This window comes from Lynx canadensis, chromosome B2, assembly GCF_007474595.2.
Source record: "Lynx canadensis isolate LIC74 chromosome B2, mLynCan4.pri.v2, whole genome shotgun sequence".
Taxonomy (NCBI): Eukaryota; Metazoa; Chordata; class Mammalia; order Carnivora; family Felidae; genus Lynx; species Lynx canadensis.
Window position 1 is genome coordinate 34,878,651 of NC_044307.1, and position 19,654 is coordinate 34,898,304.

At 43.2% G+C, this 19,654-nt stretch overlaps 1 protein-coding gene across 1 annotated transcript in view; it reads right to left on the reverse strand.

Annotated features, from left to right (window-relative positions):
• Positions 1-3,278: 3,278 nt before the first annotated feature.
• The window catches only part of SLC26A8 (solute carrier family 26 member 8), an 85,393-nt gene continuing 69,017 nt past the window's right edge, over positions 3,279-19,654 (reverse strand). The window contains exons 15-20 of the mRNA XM_030315358.1: positions 19,267-19,359; positions 19,020-19,151; positions 14,422-14,793; positions 10,516-10,570; positions 10,235-10,419; positions 3,279-4,553 (exon numbers count right to left, since the gene is read on the reverse strand). Of these exons, the coding sequence (XP_030171218.1) occupies positions 4,086-4,553; positions 10,235-10,419; positions 10,516-10,570; positions 14,422-14,793; positions 19,020-19,151; positions 19,267-19,359 (1,305 nt within the window). The 3' untranslated portion in view covers positions 3,279-4,085. The remainder of the gene's footprint in view (positions 4,554-10,234; positions 10,420-10,515; positions 10,571-14,421; positions 14,794-19,019; positions 19,152-19,266; positions 19,360-19,654) is intronic.

The window sequence follows — 19,654 nt, forward strand, 5'->3', positions numbered from 1 at the left end:
AACAGGCTCCAGGCTCTGAGCTGTCAGCACAGAGCCCGACGCGGGGCTCGAACTCACAGACCGCAAGATCATGACCTGGGCCAAAGTCGGCCGCTTAACGGACTGAGCCACCCAGGCGCCCCTGTCCTGTTGAGTTTTTTAGATTCCACTGATTGCCTCTACTTAGTGTCATTTAACATGTTCTTCTGACCCCTGTATTTCCTATAATCTGGTAGTGAGACCCACAGGGTTGACAATATTCAGGTTCAATTTTTTTTTTGGCAAGATTATTTCATAGGTTATGAAACCTCTTTTATTGTATAATTCCTATGTATTCTTTTTTCAAATACCCCTTTTTTTTTTTTTTTTTTTTTTTTTTTTTTTTTTTTTTTAGAGAGAGAGTGCATGCACAAGGAGGGGAGGGGCACAAATAGAGAATCTTAAGCAGGCTCCACGCTCAGTGTGGAGCCCAATGCAGGGCTCGATCTTACAACTGTGAGATCATGACCCGAGCTGAAATCAAGAGTCGACGCTCAACCAACTGAGCAGCCAGGCGTCCCTCAAATAAACGTCTTAATTGAAAAATAGTTGGCAATTTCTACATATTCTTAATGCCCAGCTCCAATATCATTTCTTCTCAGTAACTGTTTCCCTGGATCTACATTCTTTCTAACCCCTCCTCTCATCTACATTTCCAAGTACTGTACCTCTCACTGTCACCTTTTCATTTAGGAGTCTGTGACACTCCCTCCTGCAATGCCTGTTTGTACTTTGGGAGCTGTATGAGGGCAGAAATCATACTTTATTCATTATTTTATCCTCAGACCATGATGTCTTAGTTCAATTGGGTGCCTATAACAAGATACTGCAGGCTACTGGCTTATAAACAACAGAAATTTATTTCTCCCGGCTCTGGAGGCTGGGAAGTCCAAGACCAGAGTGCTGGCAGATTTGGCATCTAGTGAGAACCCACTTCCTGATTCACAGATGATCATCTTCTTGCTTTGGAAGGCAGGAGGGGGTAGAAAGTAGGAGGGCTGTCTCTGAGGCCTTTTATAAGGACACTAATCCTATTAGTAATTAATAATAAGGGTGACCTAATCACCTCCCAATGGCCCCACCTTCTAATACCTCCACCTTGGGGATTAGGATTTAAACATACAATATTGGGGGGGATATATTCAGACCATAGCATTCCACTTCTGCCCCCCCCCAAGTTCTTGTCTTTCTCACATGTCATGAACCCGAAGGTCTAAGTCCAATGTCTCATCTACATATCGTCTAAATCAGATATGTATGAGACTCATGTTACAATTTGTTAGGCTTTGCGATATTTAACATATTTAGACACAGATACCTAATGTTACCTATTTTGACCAGTTTCTTTTCCAGACCTACTGTTCTGCAGGTCTTGTGATTCTACTTAGTTCTTCATATTTAAAAATCACACCGCAAGCCCCATTTACTATCGAACATGAGCTGCTTTGAGGTTTGTTTTTCTTTTTTCAGTAATGGAGAAAAATTTGTGCTAAGACACTTTCAGATCCAATCTGTACTGGTTTTTCAGTTTTTAGCATTTTTCTCCAGTCTCTCATTGATGGTAAAGGCTGCAATGATGACCATGCTATGAAAAGTGGGCTAAGCAACCAAAACCGTAGTATTTTATAGAATTTGAAATATCTTAGAATCTCAGGTGATTCGCATTTTGGAAGAAGACTCAGCCCTTGAATTGTTACTTTATGTTTTCTTTAATGCTGTAGTAATGACAATCAATTAACCATTTGTATTTATGTTATTACTTTGGGGAAGGCTGGATGTTATGGGTTTATAGTAGCATATTCTTTAAAGATAGCCTGTAGTCCAAGCATCTAGTTGGGTCTTTCTGATGTCATGCACCAATGCCAAGATTTAGCTATGTTGTAGTTGCAGCAGAAAGCACCAGAGTCTAAACTCTACCACTTGCTAGTCAAGTGTCAGAAGCCAACTCATTCTGTATTTAAAGGCCTTCCTCTGATGGGAATGCAGGAATAGAAGGCGGCTGGTGTGAGAGGGAGGCAGTCCACAGAAACTGGGCTCTCCAAATATTTCTAGTCTCCTGTTTTAAGTGTGAAATACTTTCTTGGTCTTGACAAATTACTGTGCCTGCCCTTGCCACCTTGACAATTCATTCTGGGTCTGACCCAGCATCTGATTGGGCCCTTGGTGCCATAGCAATTACCATAAGGTTACACCTAGCTGTGTTCCTGGGTACTCAGATTTTGTACCTACCCATGGTCACCACTCTTGGTTTCCCATTTGTCTCTGCCCTCCTAGCAATCATTGGAACTTACTTTAGGTCTAACTTCTACTCATCCTTCAGGTGCCAGGTCATAGGTCATTGTTGTAGGGAGAACTTCTTTGACACCTGAGGTAGGTTCAGGCCCTCCTAATGTATGCCTGTAGACTTTCTTATATTTTACCTTCAAGGTACTTATCACAATTTATAATCATTTTTGTCATCTCTTCTGTTCATCTTGTATCTTCAGCACCTGGGACAGTTCCTGGCACACAGTAGGAGTTCAATAAATGTACAATGTAAGCATGAACAAAGGAAGCCTGTGACTTGGGCTCCCACCTCTTTTAGGGTACAGTTGTATATGACCTCGGGCTAGTTACAAAACTTATCCGAGCCTCAGTTTATACGTGTAAAGTAGGGCTAATATTGTTCTATCTACTGCACTGTTTGGGGTGTGTGTGGAGCAGATGCTTAGTGAATGTTTGTAGACTGAGTGATTGCACATGTCATCTCTGTGATAAGAGACATATTTTAATAAGAATTTCTTTAACCCAACGGGTGAGAGAAATTAAGTATCCAAGCAAGAGGAGTCTTGTTTATTGAGTGGAAAATAAAATTCAGGATTCCATAAACCTTTGCCCAGGGGTCTATATTTATCTTTTGCTTGTAGCTTAATACTAGGTATTTTTTAATGGGGGAGGGGGAAATTTTTAAAATGGATTTGGACCAAACTAGTAATGACTGACTTTTCCAATTCCTAAGAGGTTGTGTCTGTCATAGACTCCAAGTTTGGTCCACTAAGAATACAGATTCTAGGGGCGCCTGGGTGGCGCAGTCGGCTGAGCGTCCAACTTCAGCCAGGTCACGATCTTGCGGTCCGTGAGTTCGAGCCCCGCGTCAGGCTCTGGGCTGATGGCTCAGAGCCTGGAGCCTGTTTCCGACTCTGTGTCTCCCTCTCTCTCTGCCCCTTCCCCGTTCATGCTCTGTCTCTCTCTGTCCCAAAAATAAATAAACGTTGAAGAATACAGATTCTAGATTGCTTGTATCTTAAAAACTTGTAAGGACGAAACAGTGGTGAATATGAATCTGGATACCAAATAGAGCTCTATAGAGCTAACCTTCTCATCAGTTGGTACAGCTGACTAGTCTTCTGAAACAGTGGTAGGATTAGGAAAACATCCTGCTCTTGGAGTGATGACAAAAGTGTTTTCAGCGTAACAGTTCCTTAGATTATAAGCCTTGCAGGCCGGCTTAACTTAACCTATCTACTTCCCCATTTCCACCACCAGTGTTTAATGAAGATACCTTGCATATAAAATACAAATGCCACCCAGTTTTTCTTTTTCTTGCTTATATCTTCTTCACCATGTCCACCCACTTCTGGAATTTCTCCCACCCAACCTTTCTTTAGGCATATAGACTATAGAGAAGGGAAAGATGCAGGAAGTGTCCAAATGTAACTAGAGTTGTATATTTTATTTGAGTCTCATCTCTTTGGAGAAAGGGGAACGGAGATGAGAGAAGTAAGTTAGAGATGCTTGGACAAAACCCCCAGAGTACGGGGTGTGCAAAGAAGGAAATCCTTTACTAGAATATCTGCTGATGGTGAGATGAGGTAAGCCTAGATAGGGAATTCAGAGATAACTCTTGGTGTTTAGCATTGTGATCTGGGAGTGACATCCGTGTTGAGCAAGGAAGAGGCCAGCAGATGAAGGAGTCCCAAATCAAGTATTGCTAGTTTGTAACTAGTCTAGGTCTTCTGACCAAGTGACCCCATTTGGGTGGGGAGGGTTTGCCAAGGGAATCTGACTCCTTATTCCCAGTTCATTTCCTAACAGTCTTCAGTATTACTGTCCTTGGGTGAATATAAACTCATATGTTGACGCCTCCTCTCAACTGACGGTGTCCCACGCCGAGCCTGAACTGGAGATCTGGGAAGTGTAGACGGATACAGAGACCAGTACTGCTGCCAAGGATAAGTGTGAGCCCTTGGCCTGGGTTTGAGCTCAGCCTCGAGCTCAGCCTCGGGCTCGGGCTCAGGCTCCAACTCAGGCTCTAGCTCTATTTCAGGCTCTAGCTCAGATTCAGGCTCTAGCTCTGACTCAGGCTCCATCCCATGAGTCAGGTCCAGCTCGAGATCTAGTCCAGTCTCTTGCTCTGATTCCACTGTGGGCTCCAGCTCCAGGTCTAGCTCCAACTCCTCCTTTGTTATCGGTTCCTGCATCATGATGTAGTCTGGATTTGCGTTTTTAGAGACTTCTGGAAGATTGCCGCTCATTTCACGTCTTGGCTCTCCATTCTAAAATACACACAATTAAATGGGTTAAAATTTACAACTTAATTTAGCTTTTGAACAGTCAAGGAATTTCAGAATACAAAAGGACTTAAGACACCAAGAAATCATGAGTTCCTGGCAAAATAGGAAATCTTCCTGGCCACATCTGCTTTTCATCTTTGCAACCTCTGGTTCCTCAGTTACTCACTATTCTTCAGGCTCTGTCAATCCATAACTTCTGATTTCTTTGGCTTTTCTAGCTAGCCTGGGTTTCATGGTCAACCATTAAAACAGCAGTGGTCTTGATAGCATTCTGAAACATCTTGTCTTCTTGATCTTACTTGTCTTTCCAACCCCCTGTGTGATTCTTGGCAGGGCATGTAAGGCCCTTCGTGACCTGGCTTCTTGTCATCTTCTTTAGCTTTACCTATGTCTGTGGTCCCCAACACTACTCTGGCCATAAAGTTAACTAAAGATGCCTGACTTCTGCTTACCTTTGCTCATGCTGTTCCCTGTGCCTGCCTTGTCCTTCTCCATCTTATCCACATACACTTATTCATCATTCCAGATTCAGATCAAAGACGATCAACCAGGATCTCAGCTTCCTTTGTGTTTCATCTATACTTCACTCACACTTCTGTCATAGTGCCAGTAATGTATTGCTTTTTGTAATTTATAAATCTATTTCCCCTATTAGACTCTAAGCTCTTTGAGGTGGGGCAGTGCCTGGTTTTTGATATCCCCAGTACCAGTGACTGAGCCTATCACCTAGCAGATGCCCCATAGGCTTGGTCAATCAGTTTTACAGCAGCATTCCATAGAATTATCAACTTTCGGGGCACCTGGGTGGCTCAGTCGGTTGGGCGACCGACTTTGGCTCAGGTCATGATCTCACAGTCCGTGAGTTCGAGCCCCGCATCGGGCTCTGTGCTGACAGCTAGGAGCCTGTTTCAGATTCTGTGTCTCCCTCTCTCTCTGACCCTCTCCCGTTCGTGCTCTGTCTCTCTATGTCTCAAAAATAAATAAACGTCAAATAAAAAAAAATTAAAAAAAAAAACAATTATCAACTTTCACCTCTCCTGAAATAGTTTTCCCTCTTCTGTCACACAATACTCTTTGGCTTTTCCTCTTTCCTCCCTGGTTGCTTCTTTCTGGTCTCCTTGTTGTCTCCTCTATTTCTTTTGGATTTCTAAATGTTGGCAAGCCTCAGGGCTTCTCTTCTGCATCTACACTCCTTCCATAGGCAATTTTATTTAGTCCCATAATTTTCATTATCATCTATGTGCCAGTGACTTTTTGATCATAACCCTTCCCCTGATCTGTTTGTTCAGGTACCCACTGCCATTCTGACATTTCCACTTGGATGTTTAACAGGCATCTTGAATGCAATACATCTGTAGTAGAACTTGCTCCTCTCCTAGGCTTCCCTAGTTTAAATGCTAGAAAAAAATTTGACATATTCAATATGAAATCTTAATGTAAGTCCTGATAAGAATGTTAGTAAACTAGAAAAATACTTTTTTTTAAAAAAACACGGTAAATATAATGTCTATCTTAAGCCAACTGTTACCACCTTAATAGAAATGTATAAGAAGTTTGTCTCATAAAATTCAGGAGTAAGACAAGACCACCCACTAGTACTTACATTGTTCTGGGAGATGTAGCTAATGCTATAATATATGATACTGAGATAAGAATTTTGACAACTGGAAAATAAGGTATTTATATTATTTGTAGAAAATATTTTTTTTCAATCTGGAAAGCTCAAGAGAATTACCAATGCAACCTTTTAGGTCTGGTAAAAGGATTCACAAATGTAGCCAAATAATTTTATACAAATCAGTAGGTTTATCACAGGCTGGCAATTGCCAGGTAGAAAATATAATTAAAAAAGAATGTTAATTTCAAAAAGCAATACATATGTAAAACAAAGTATAAAGTATCTAGGATTTGTCTATACAAAGAAAGTCACAGGGACACCTGGGTGGCTCTGGATGGTTGAATGTCTGACTCAGGTCATAATCTCACAGGTTCATAGGTTTGAGCCCCGCCATCAGGCTCTTTGCACTGACAGAGCCTGCTTGGGATCCTCTCTCTCCCTCTCACTCTGCCTCTCCTGCACATGCTCTCTCTCTCTAAATAAATAAATAAATAAATAAACTTAAAAAAAAAAAGAAATTTAAAAAAAGGAAAGAAAGTCACAAAACCTTACTATGAATGCAACATTTAAAAGACTGAATGGGGTGCCTGAGTGGCTCAGTCCGTTAAGCCTCCGACTCCTGATTTCAGCTCAGGTCGCCATCTCACGGCTTGTGAATTCCAAGCCCCTCATCAGGCTCTGTGCTGACAGTGTGGAGCCTGCTTGGGATGCTCTTTCTTTCCCTCACTCTCTGCCCCTCTGGAATTCACTATCTCTCAAAATAAATAAATAAACTTAAAAAAAAAAGACTGAATAAATACAAAGACAGCTCATGTTCTTCAATAAGATGAACAAATACTGGAAAGATATCAATTCTCAATTTATTTTATATTTCTAATGCAATTGTAATGAGAATTCCAATGGGATTCTTTTGTGGGGGGATGCTAACAAAAGATTCAAAAATTTGCTTGGAAGAATAAATTGGTGAGAATGATTTAGCAAATTTTGAAGTAGACTTCAAACCAAACAGTAAATGTGTTATAAATCTATATTAAAGCTATTAACAACAATGAAACAAAAATTATGCTATAAATAGACTTCAGTTTTCATAATAATGTAATATTTTATGAAAATAGCATTTCAAATCAGCAGAGGAAAGAAAGCTTATTCAATAGATGAGTTTTCTCAGAATTGTTAGCTGTACAGATAAAAAAAATAAAAGATTATTCTTTAACCCCATACACTGAAATACATTTTACCTAGATTAAAAAGCATAATATATAAACACTTAAAACATTAAAATCTAGAAGAAAACATAAATGATTAGTTTACTTCCTAAGTGAGAATGACATTCTAAACAAAAGGCAAACAGAAAATAAGAAAGGTTAATATGGGAAAGGCAATGTAATACATAACGTAAATCTGTCAAGTGTATCATAATTTATAAATAAAACAGAGAAACTTTCACTTATAGAAAAGGCAGACTACATAATTCAGACCCACCCTCCTACTGAGGACGGCCAGGAGAGCTGGGTAAAATATTTTATTTTTATTTATTTTTTAAAGTTTATTTATTTATTTTGAGAGAGAGAGAGAGAGAGAGAGAGAGAGAGAGAGAGAGAGAGAGAGAACATGCACAGGAGGGGCAGAGAGAGAGGGAGAGTGAGAGAATCCCAAGCAGGCTCCACACTGTCACTGCAGAGCCTGATGTGAGACTCAAACTCATAAACCATGAGTTCATGACCTGAGCCAAAACCAAGAGTTGGACACTTAATTGACTAAGCCACCCAGGTGCCCCTGAATAAAATATTTTAAAACTTCTGCTTGAAGATACCATAAAGCTAACAAGATTATAATGAAGATTTGGAAAAGGTGAAAATCTATAGAGGTGAGTCTGGCATTTGGGACCACTTTTGTAGAAGGTATGTGATGATCTCGAAGTGGCACATATATGCAGAGAACAGTGCTTTTGACAGCTTTGAGGGCTTAAGGTTGCCAAAATTGCATTCTAGGGTCTGCCAAGGGAGGGTCTGTGACGTACCTTCCCAGAGACTGCAGCTGGGCTGTGGGTCATCTGGATGGCCTAGAACACCTTGAGTCCTAAAATCAGATCAGTTACCCTGGATTGCTAGTGCCTCCAGGGACTTGGCAAAACAATGAAGTTCTTTCCAGAAGAAAAACATCATCCTGGATCTCAGAGTATTTTTATAAACACTTTCTAAATACAATGTCTGGCACATACCCAAAGATTGCCGGGACACTAGACTTTGATAGCAAAAAATGCACATTGAATCTCTAAGGCAGTGGTTCTCAAAGTGTAGTTTCTGTATTGTTAGCATCAGTATTACCCAGTACTTGTTAGCAATGCAAATTCTCAGACCCTACCCCAGACCCATTGAATCAGAAATTTAGGTGAGATGGGGCTACAGAGACGGCCCAGCAGTCAGTGTTTTAACAGCAGATTTTGGTGACTCAGACGCATACTAACGTTTGAGAACCACAGGAAATCTCCAAACATAAGCAGAGGGACTGCTGGCCAGACATGTTGTTAAAAGAATGGTTACTCCAGGTGGGAATGGGCCTAAGAAGCTCTGAGATTTCTTCCAACTGAAAGGTTTTGTGACTCTATGATTTTATAGACGGGAGTGGACTATAGAGCAGAATAGAAAAAATATGTCCATTGAGGAAAAAGTTGCTCTGGATAAGCGGAGGCACAGAACCTGTGAGAATTCTCAATAAGCAAGGGAAATACATTATGTTAAAAAGAAGAAGAAAGAAAAAGGCCATGTTTTATAAGCTTGGATATCTTTTACTTTACTTAAAGTTTTCAAAAAAAAAAATCCACACTTTATTGCTCTGGTAATACATTCTCTTGTCATAAAAAATTCAAACATGATTAAAATGTAATAAGTCAAAGAATCAGGGATTTAATTAAAAAATAATTTCTAGGGGTGCCTGGGTGGCTCAGTTGGTTGAGGTTCCAACCTCAGCTGTGGTCATGATCTTACAGTTTGGTTCGTGAGTTCAACCCCGCGTTGGGATCTGTGCTGACAGCTCAGAACCCTGAGCCTTCTTCAGATTCTATGTCTTCCTCTCTCTCTGCCTCCCCGCCCCCCGCTTGCACTCTGTCTGTCTCTCTCTCTCAAAAATATAGGTTAAAAAAATAAAAAAAAATAATTTCTAGTTGTTAGATAATGTTTGGTGCCCATCTGTGTTTTAATTTCCTTTTCTTTGTGGGGGGGGGCACATTTAACCTTCACAGACTCTGATTTAAAAACACTGAAGTAGGGGGGCACCTGGGTGGCTCAGTCAGTTAAGCTGCCGACTTCAGCTCAGGTCGTGATCTCATGGTTTGTGAGTTCAAGTCCCACATCAGGCTCTGTGCTGACAGCTTGGAGCCCGCTTCATATCCTGTGTCCTCCTTGCTCTCTGCCCTTCCCCCACTCATTCCCTCGCTCTCTCTCTCTCTCTCTCTCTCAAAAATAAATAAACTTAAAAAAATAAAAATCAAATAAAAACACTGCAGTTGGCCCAGGCCTTTACTTAGTATTAATAGACAGCTAAAAGTTCTGGCTTATGTATCATTCTCCTTTGCATTTTTCAGGTTGAGTAAATCTTATATATTACTCACAATGTAAATAATAGCCAAAATGTTAGACTGGCAGATCTTTACCTCTGTGAATTCATTAGTTCTATTTTTCATCCCAAGGGTGGTGTAGGCATGGATTCTAAAGGTATAGCTGGTGGAGATACTTAAAATATTCAGGAATTTGGGATGGCACTGGCACTAATCAAGCTTGCTATAAAAGAATCCTTGAGACCTCTGCTGGGTTGGGTAACCCTCTCTTCAGTTGGGAAAGGGTCCTGAATACACCCAGATGCCATAGCAGTGGGGGAACTTGGGATTCAGGTCCACTGTTATTTACCAACTGATAAGGGAGCACTTCAACATCTCAAAGTCTGGCCCAGCCATACTCAAAAGCCTTTCCTGGACATTGCTCATCTCTACTTAATCAGGTGTCTCCTTACTGCTCGCCCCACACCGTGATGCTTCACATCATCCAACCTTGTCTCTTTCTGAGTAGGCTTCCCGTATCACTGTCTCAGATTCATCCACGCTTAACTCGGAGGACTCTGGAAACTTCCTTGACAAGGCAAATAGCACGGCATCGTGGAGGGTGAGGAAGAGCTGGGCCTTGGTGATGCCAGCATCAAAGAAATCATTCTTCTCAAATGCCTTGACCACAGAAGCTGCAAACCAAACCCAGAACGTACACAGGGTCAGACGCCTGAGGAGGACAGCACCCAGGGTACAAACAGTCCTCTCATAGGGTGAAGGATACTCACTGTGACACCCTGAAAAGAGCACCAAAATGTTGGCATTTTGGAAAGCGTTGCACATCTGTGGGGAGAGAGTAAATCAGCGTTAGTGATCTTCACACACACTACGAAAGAGCCTTCTAATTAGAGGAGTCTTAATACCCCTTTGGCCATTCACTTGTCTGGGTATATGTACCTCTGCATTCCAGTTCAGCTCTATAAACATTTGATGCATGGACTTCCATATGCCAGGAAATGTCTAAAGTGCTAGGAATACAAAAGAGAATCAGATGGTCTCATGTGAGGTGGGGAGTGAGAGGGAGTGTTGCCCATAGTCTCTGGGGGGCAGGGGTGGGGGAAACAGTTCCCATAAAGAGATAATGCTTCTGGGGAGCCTGGGTGGCTCAGTTGTTTAAGTATCTGACTCTTGATTTAGGCTCGGGTCATGATCTCATGATTCACGAGATCGAGCCCAGTGTCAGGCTCTGTGCTAATAGTGTGGAGCCTACTTGGTATTCTCTCTCCCTCCCTCTCTCTCTGCCCCGCCCCTTCCAAATAAATACATAAACTTAAAAGAGAGAGAGAGGGAGAGAGAGAGAGAGAGAGAGAGAGAGAGAGAGAGAGAGAGAAGGCTACTGAGGACAGTGCTAGAAGAGAGACAGGCATGGATATGATGGGAACACAATGGACAGCCTTCATGAACAGCCGTTCTTGGTATTATTGTTTAGTGTATGCATGTGACCCCCTTCTTCCTGGAGTTCGCTGAGCAGAGGAGGAAAACGAGGCTCAGAGCTGGTCAAGTGATATTGTAGAGAATGGAATTCAGGAGTCCTGAAGGTCATATCTGGAACTTCTCTGCAAAGTTGCATTTAACTTTAGTAAAACAGCAGATATTTAGGAGTAGCAGATCAGTAAACATCAGATACTGACCTCAAGTTTACTTCAGCCAGTATATCTGCTCTGGTGCGATAACTTTTAAAGTCCATGTTAACCTTAACACTCTCAGATTGAATAGACTCCAACCCTGAGCAAGGAGTTAAAATATCAAAAGACACAAATAAAACAGACTCTAGTTGGGGCACTTAGGTGGCTCAGTTGATTGAGCATCCGACTCTTGACTTCAGTCCAGGTCATGATCTCATGGTCTTGAGATCAAGCCCCACATTGGGCTCCATGTGGGCGTGGTGCCTGCTTGTGACTCTCTCTCTCTCTCTCTCTCTCTGCCCCTCTCCTCTGCCCATGCTCTCTCTCTTTCTCAACAAAACCAAACCAAACCAAACCAAAACAAAAACACAAAAACCTGATACTTCTTTTACTACCAAGAGGAAACAAGAAAATCATTCTTGATCATGGTCATTTGATAAAGAGCCACTATGGACATACTTTATTTGTTTGTTTGTTTATTGGCAGAGGGAGAGAGAGAGAGAGAGAGAATCTTAAGCAAGCTCCACACCCAGGATGAAGCTCCATGCGAGTCTCCATCTCACAACTATGAGATCCTGACCTGAGCTGAAATCAAGAGACGGACGCTTAACCGACTGAGCCACCCAAGTGCCTCTGGACATACTCTAAATGACAAGCAATGGGAGAATGACATTTCATGAATTAGGAAGAAGCTTAAATTGCATGATTGTCTCTAATAAGAATGACTGCTGGGATTTTTTTCAGTAAATTTAAGTTTTCAAAGTTAAAGTAAACAAAAAATAATGATTTCCTCCAATTGGCTGTATAAAAACAATTAGAGAACGGTGGGGCGCCTGGGGGCTCAGTCCGTTAAGTGTCCGACTTCGGCTCAGGTCATGATCTCACAGTTTGTGAGTTCACGCCCCACATCCAAGCCCCCGCTTTGGATCCTCTGTCCCCTTCTCTCTCTCTTCCCCTCCCCTGCTTATGCTCTTTCTCAAAAACAAATAAATATTTAAATCTTTTTAAAAATAGAAGAACAATTACAGAAGGAATGAAGAAATGTGTAACTTTAAGGTGAGAAAGTGCACCTCGAATCTCTGAAGGCTGTAAAGTAAAGGTGTCTACATTGCCTCTACATTGGGCTGGAGTAGAAAGTCATTAACACAGGCCAGGTGTGGATGGGTTATGCCAAGGACCAGAACATATGGTACCTCCACAAAAAAAGGAAAGCAAGAGGGGAGAGACAGAATAGCACCACTCTTACTACAGAACAGGAGGAAGAATGGTATAAAGTCAGATGCTTTGAGTCCCCATGCTGGGCAGGCCACTTACTAGCTGTGAGCCTAGAACTCCTAAGGGGGAATATGACTTGCCTCTCAGGGCTAGTGGGAGAATTAAATGAAATAGTGTATATGAATGTACCCAACTCAGTCTGCCGTGTAGCAGGCATTTGATAATGTAGGTTTAATGACATCTAAAGCAGTAACTACCAAGTGAGAATGGGAGAAGAGAACGCACCCCAGCAGTACACCCTAAGATGGAGAAGCCCAAAAGTTGAGACATCACCAAGTAGAACTGAATCTGAAAATGGGGTGGAGAAGAGGATGTCTTGGATGGGAAAGCCCTTAACGTTCATCTCTTCCAAGTCTCGTTTTATTTATTTATCTTTTACATATTTATTTGTTTTTGGGAGAACACAAGCAAGAGGGGCAGAGAGAGGGGGACAGAGGATCTGAAGTGGGCTCTGCATTGACAGGCTGACAGCAGCGAGCCTGATGTGGGGCTCGAATTCATGAACCGCGAGATTGTGACCTGAATCCAATCAAAGTTGGATGCTCAACCAACTGAGCCACCCAGGTGCCCCCCCTCCAGGTCTCTCATTTTATAGATGAGCAAACGAAGGCCCGGTGCAATTCAGTAAATTACCTCGGGTCTGATGGACAGTGAACAGTAGCAAACCCAGGACAGAGTACACACCCACAGAGTGCCAACCAGAGTTCTTTCTGCTATGAGAAGCTTCCTGTTGCCTCAAACCAAAGAGGAACTGGACTCACTTAAGACAGAATCATATTTCTTTAGGAATAAAGTTTGATAAAATAGGATAAAAGAATAGGATAAATTAGGAATAAAGTTTGATAAAAGAGGATAAAAGAAGGAAAGTCAACCAAAGGAGCAGGTCTCAAAAAACAAAACAAAACAAAACAAAACAAAACAAAACAAGTGGATGCAGTCAGCGTCCAGGAAGTGGGTGTTCAGGATGTTTAAACCTGAGCCACCACCAAAAGGAGCAAGAGTGAGGCAGAGGGCTGTAAACTGAGATAAGCTGGCTGAAAGGCAGATACAGTACTTAGAAGACATCAACAATAAAAACCGATACAGTTAGCTGTGCACCTAAACTGTCCAGGCTGTATAAGAAGGAGAGGAATGAAAATTGTCAAGAGAAATCAGTAGGAGAGAAGCCGGGACTCAGGGATACGGCTTCTGAAGGAAACGTCTTCCCTGCCCTTTGCACCCAATGATGCAGGCAATGAGGAGGGAACTGGGGGAGATCCTGTAGGTTCCGGATTGGGCAGCCCCAGGCTTGCCAGGGCCATTTTATCATGTCTTCACATCTGAGGGTGTTTTACAATGTCTACCTCAGAGCAGATGAAGAGTGAGAATTCTTGGTGTGCTTTTTTTCTCCTGTAGCATTCAGACCTATTGAAAAGATGTGCAGTGAACTCCCAGGAGATCCTGGGAGTTGCTGGGTATGGCACAGATAGCTGTTTTCCATTCTGGATTTTTTGAGAAGTGACATGCCTTGCTTACAGAGCCAACCCCAGTTCAAAAAACAGGGTTGGTTTCTTTCCTTTTCATTCCGGTTGACCTTAAACTATCTTTAGTGTCCAAGTTTCTAGTGGCCCTGGGGTCACATAGCAGCTGATCAGTGACTCAGAGGATTCGATCAGGGTCGGGGCTGGTGGGGGGGGGGGGGGGACAGTGGTAGGAGGGGATCGGAGCTCTTGTGAAACCCTGCTCAGTACTTACTTGTCTTAAGGACACTGAAGCCCGTGAATCCACGAAATGTACCATGGAGAAATCCAGGATAATGGTGTGGATGCTGGGTAGATGAGAGGTATCCGAGAAGGGAAGGAGTGACCTGTTCCTCTCTTGGGTTTCCACAGCGTCAGGCAGTGGCATCAAGCTGTTTCTACGGGGGTCATTAGAAACCCAAACTTTGTCCACGTCCTCATAGCTTTGCCCTTGATTTCTGTAAGTCGTGGAAGATACGATGTACGGTACTTCCTCATGGGACACGGACTGGCACATGTTCATGCTGTCGAAATGCGAGCAGCGGATCAGGTTAATGGAGGATGAGTCGCGATCCTGTCTACTTTCAAATCGTTCTGTGTAGACAACCTGGGACAACAGAGTTAGGGGAGGACCGTGAGGAGGCTCGAGCAGGGGCTACAAGTACCTGCAATGATGCCATTTCTGTCTCCTGACTCACCTCCCTCTCCCTCAGGAAACCTCCCCACAGACCAGGTGCTTGGATTTCACTTGGACACCTCACTGTCACTTCACGCTCGTGACCGAAAAAGCCGCATTCATCTTGCCATATCCTTGCCACTCACGGCATTGCCCTCCCAACTTCCCTCTGTGTACCGATGATGCTTTCATTGCCCTGTGAGCCAGACTTGAGATAATCTTTGGTTTAGTCCTTCCCCTCATCCCTGGGCTCTAGTTTGTCTGGGTGCCTACTAAGAGTTTGTTTGAAGGGTTTCTTCCATCAGTCCCTTTTCTCAACACTTCCATCTTTCATCAGGCTTCCTTAAGAAGACAGAAATTACTCGCGCGGGCCTATTTTTCCCTTTCACTCCTTTCATCCTAATAGGCCTGGAGAGCCTGCCGTGGCTTAAGGACAGCACCAAGCACCGGGAATACAATGGCAGGGAAGAGGTGAATGCCCACTTTGCAGTCACAGGTAATAACTACGCGTCCCACCTTCTATCTGGGGAGAGGGCATGTATCCGTTCAAAGCATCAACAACAACAGAGATGGGCAAAAACCATGAGGCACTTGCTAGAGTGGTACAGTCTGGGCGATATTGTGCTTATTATATTGCTTATAAAATAAAAATTTTTAAATACAAAAATGTGGGGGGGCATCTGGGTGGCTCAGTCGGCTAAGCATCTGACTCTTGCTTTTTTTTTTTTTTTTAATTTTTTTTTTCAACGCTTTTTATTTATTTTTGGGACAGAGAGAGACAGAGCATGAACGGGGGAGGGGCAGAGAGAGAGGGAGACACAGAATCAGAAACAGGCTCCAGGCTCCGAGCCATCAGCCCAGAGCCTGACGCGGGGCTCGAACTCCCGGACCGCGAGATCGTGACCTGGCTGAAGTCGGACGCCTAACCGACAGCGCCACCCAGGCGCCCCGCTTTTTTTTTTTTAAACAATTTTTTAAAGTTTTTAAATTTATTTTAAGAGAGAGAGAGAGAGAGAGCGCAAGTGGGGTAGGGGCAGAGAGAGAGGGGAGAGAGTGAATCCCAAGCACACTCTGCACGGTCAGTGCAGAGCCCGATGCAGGGCTCGAACTCAGCAATGGTGAGATCATGACCTGAGCCGAAATCAAGAGTCGGGCGCTTAACTGACTGAGCCACCCAGGCACCCCTAACTGACTCTTGCTTTCGGCTCATGAGCTCGCGATTCGTGGGTTCAAACCCTGCATCATCAGGCTCTGTGCTGACAGCACGGAGCCTGTCTGGGATTCTCTCCCTCTGCCTGTACCTCCCCCCTCTCAAAATAAATAAATGCACATTTAAACAAGTACAAAAACATTAAGGTAAAAACTGTACGAGGTAGTATATTTTGCATAACAGAAAAAAAAGTGGTATGCACAGATAATAAGTTACGGTTCAAAGGACAGGGGTGTTCCTTAAGGCTTCAGAGTCACTGAGGCCAGGCCTCTGGAGGACAGGCACAGTGACAGGGAGATGCAAGATCCTTCAGGCAGAAGGAGACCTCTGAGAGCCTCCCTTTTCTCTCCTTCATCCACTCTACACTCTTGTCCTTCAAAGACTTTCATGATCCACTCGCGCCGTGTCTGCCTGAACTTACTTTCCAGGCCAAGCCTCTTGTGTTGAGGACCTCATAGTTGTTTCTACCTCAGCGTCTTTGTTCAAGTCCGTCCACAGACGGGGAGTCCTCTTTTTTCCTATCTGACCTAAATCCAAATTTCTCTCTCCTGCCTAGCTCAAGCCCATTGCTATCAAGAAGCCCATTGTTTCCTGACTTCTCGAACTCATGCTGATCTCTCTTTAAAATTGTTAAAATCTTTACTTAGAGTTGTTAAAATCTAAAGACACAGTTTTGAACGTGACAATATACTGTGTGGAATGGTTTACTCTCCTACTTCATCAATTTTAAGACGTCCCACTACTTTCTATATTATCAAGAAAGAAAAGAAATCACTGCAAATTAAACTGTGGCATGCCATCAGCTGTGCACTGAATCCAAATTTCAGAGATGTGAAAAAACATGGAGCATAGGATTGACAAAATACAATAATAGCCGTGTAGGTCACATTAACAGAGAGTCATCTCCCTAGTTTGATTTACAATTCCATGAACTGGGGCGCCTGGCTGGCTCAGTGAGTGGAGTGTGCAACTCTCGATCTCGGGGTTGTGAGCTCGAGCCCCATGTTGGGTGCACAGATTACTCAAAAATAAAATCTTTTAAAAAAAATTTCATGAATTGCTACAAAATAACTCTCTGAGTGGGTGTAGAGATGAAACAAAGTTGTCCATGAACTGATCAATCTTAAAGTGGATGGTGGGTACACAGAGGCTCATTATACTTGTGTCTACATTTGTCAATGTTTTGAAGGACAAATGTCCTTTTTAAAAAAGGACAACCTGGGGGCGCCTGGGTGGCTCCATCGGTTGAGAGTCCAACTCTTGATTTTGGCTCAGATCATGATCTCACAGTTCGTGAGTTCCAGCCCCACGTCGGGCTCTGCACTGACCGTGCGGAGCTTGCTTTGAATTCTCTGTCTCCCTTTCTCTCTGCCCCTTCCCTGCTCACGCTCATTCTCTCTTTCTCTCTCTCAAAATAAATAAACATTAAAACAATTAAAAATGAATGAATGAATAAATAAGTAAATAAAATTAAAAAGAGCAGCCTGGATGAACCTTGAGGACATTATACTAAGTGAAGTAAGCCAGTAACAAAAAGACAAATACCGTATGATTCCACTTAATGAGGTATCTGGAATAGTCAAATTCATAGAGACAGAAGGTAGAGCGGTGATAGCCAGGGGCTGGGCAGGGGGTGGGGGGGGGAGGAGGAAAGGGGGAGCTCTTGTTTAATGGGTACAGAGCTCCAGTTTTGCAAGATGAAAAAATTCTGGAGGTAGGTGGTAGTGATGCTTACACAACAATGGGAATATATTTAACACTACTGACTGTACACTTAAAAATAGTTACCATGGTAAGTTTTATGTTATATGTCTTTTTGCCACAAGAAAAAAGAAAAAGAAAACAGAGCTACTTAAGGGCAGAGACCCTTAAAATTCATTTTCTTTTTTCATTGCATCACAGTTCTGGGCACAGGGTAGAAACTCAACTGCTTTGTGATCCTATTCTACTCTGAAGTGTATTTGCTGATGTCCTGTAAACATCCTCTACAATGCTCAGTGCAGTGTGGATACTGAACAAAAATTTGATACAGTGTTAATTCCATCCTCTTGGCAGGAAAGTTGGTGTTTTCAGGGAGTTCAGTAGAGCCTACACTCCACTAGGGTGTATGGGAAGGAGAGTGGGTGCTTGGCGTTTGCAAGGGCCAACATGAGGAGGGGGACAGGAGATGTTTGTGGTGGGGGAGTAAATGTGTGTGTGTGTGTGTGTGTGTGTGTGTGTGTGTGTGTGTGTGTGTGTATGTGTGTGTAGATAGAGCTGCCCCTCCAGGGTATAAGTATAGGCTGGGTAAAAGGCCCCCAAAGCTAGAAATGAGCAGCCCTGCTGAGGGGAAAGGAAATAAATATTAGATGAAGGGAATTAATTTAATTTAGATCAAGTCTGAATTGGAAATAATGAGCACTTTATAATTCATCAGCCAAAATAGCCTTCAGATGGTGTGATGTTTCCATCTTCGCTTACCCGCCCTCCACCCCCCACCACCATTTCCTCGGTCACAGGCAGACATCAGGAGACCCTGGCATGTCGTTGAGAACGGCAGCCACCTTAACTTTGCTGCTTTTGTTGGAACTGGAAAACAATCTTTCAGCCACTTGTTTTCAGAAATCGAAAGCCAGGCAGGTGAAAGTCAGGGAAATAGGTATAACTAGGGTATTACCGTCAATCTCAGTAGGCAAACTGTGCTCTCTGTGCTCAGGTCAGTCACTGGCCATTGAGTAGCGACCCAAACATCTCCTCCTACCTACTAAGGTCAAGATCTACATCTCAAAAGGGGACCTGTGCCTTCATTGCTGGGTAGAAATCTCTGATTTCCAGTTACCCATGGTCCATCTAAGAGTCAAAGCCCCCGAGGGGGTTTTGATTTTCTTTCCTTACTTCTTCTTCAACTACCAGTGCACTTCTTTACAAAACGTGGAGAAAAATGCGGAAAGGAAAAGAGGTTTCCAACCCTGGGTGGTGGCTCCTGTTCGTCACAGTTGCAGAAACACTGACAAATCTTTTCTTCCTGTGAGTTGTCTTCATTTTGATTAAACAGGTGGAACACTTCTTCTTCTTTAAGAGGCACCCCTACCATTTCAACCTGAGAGATGTAAGAGAGAGGCCAGATGGTGAGTGGGGGAAGGAAGAGGGGGTGTCCCTGGGGAGGGGGCGGGGGAGGGGAGCAGGTGGAGAAAGGCAGGGGAGGAAGCCACCACCTCTTTTAATAGCTTGTGCTTTAGCTGATCAACATTGACGAATGTGATGGAGTTGCGGCACTGGAAGATTTTCACCCCAGGAATGTTTTTAACCTGCAAGACAAATGTGAAGTGGAGGGAAACTTCTCAGCTTTTTTGTAGAATAAGAAAGCATCTCTAGAACTCCCTAGAGAATCTGGATTCTTCTTCCTAAGAAGCCAGGATTAGCAAATTCTTCCCTGTCATTTTCACCCCCTGCTTTTCCTGCTTTCTTCTCTGCCTTCCATTTGTTCTTTTCTTTTTCTTGGCCTTCCCCACCGCCCCTCCCCACCAAGGACATGATCCTTAACTGGCTGCAGCATTCTGAGGATTTACCTACTTAAGTTCCCCACTTCCACTGTCCTGCATC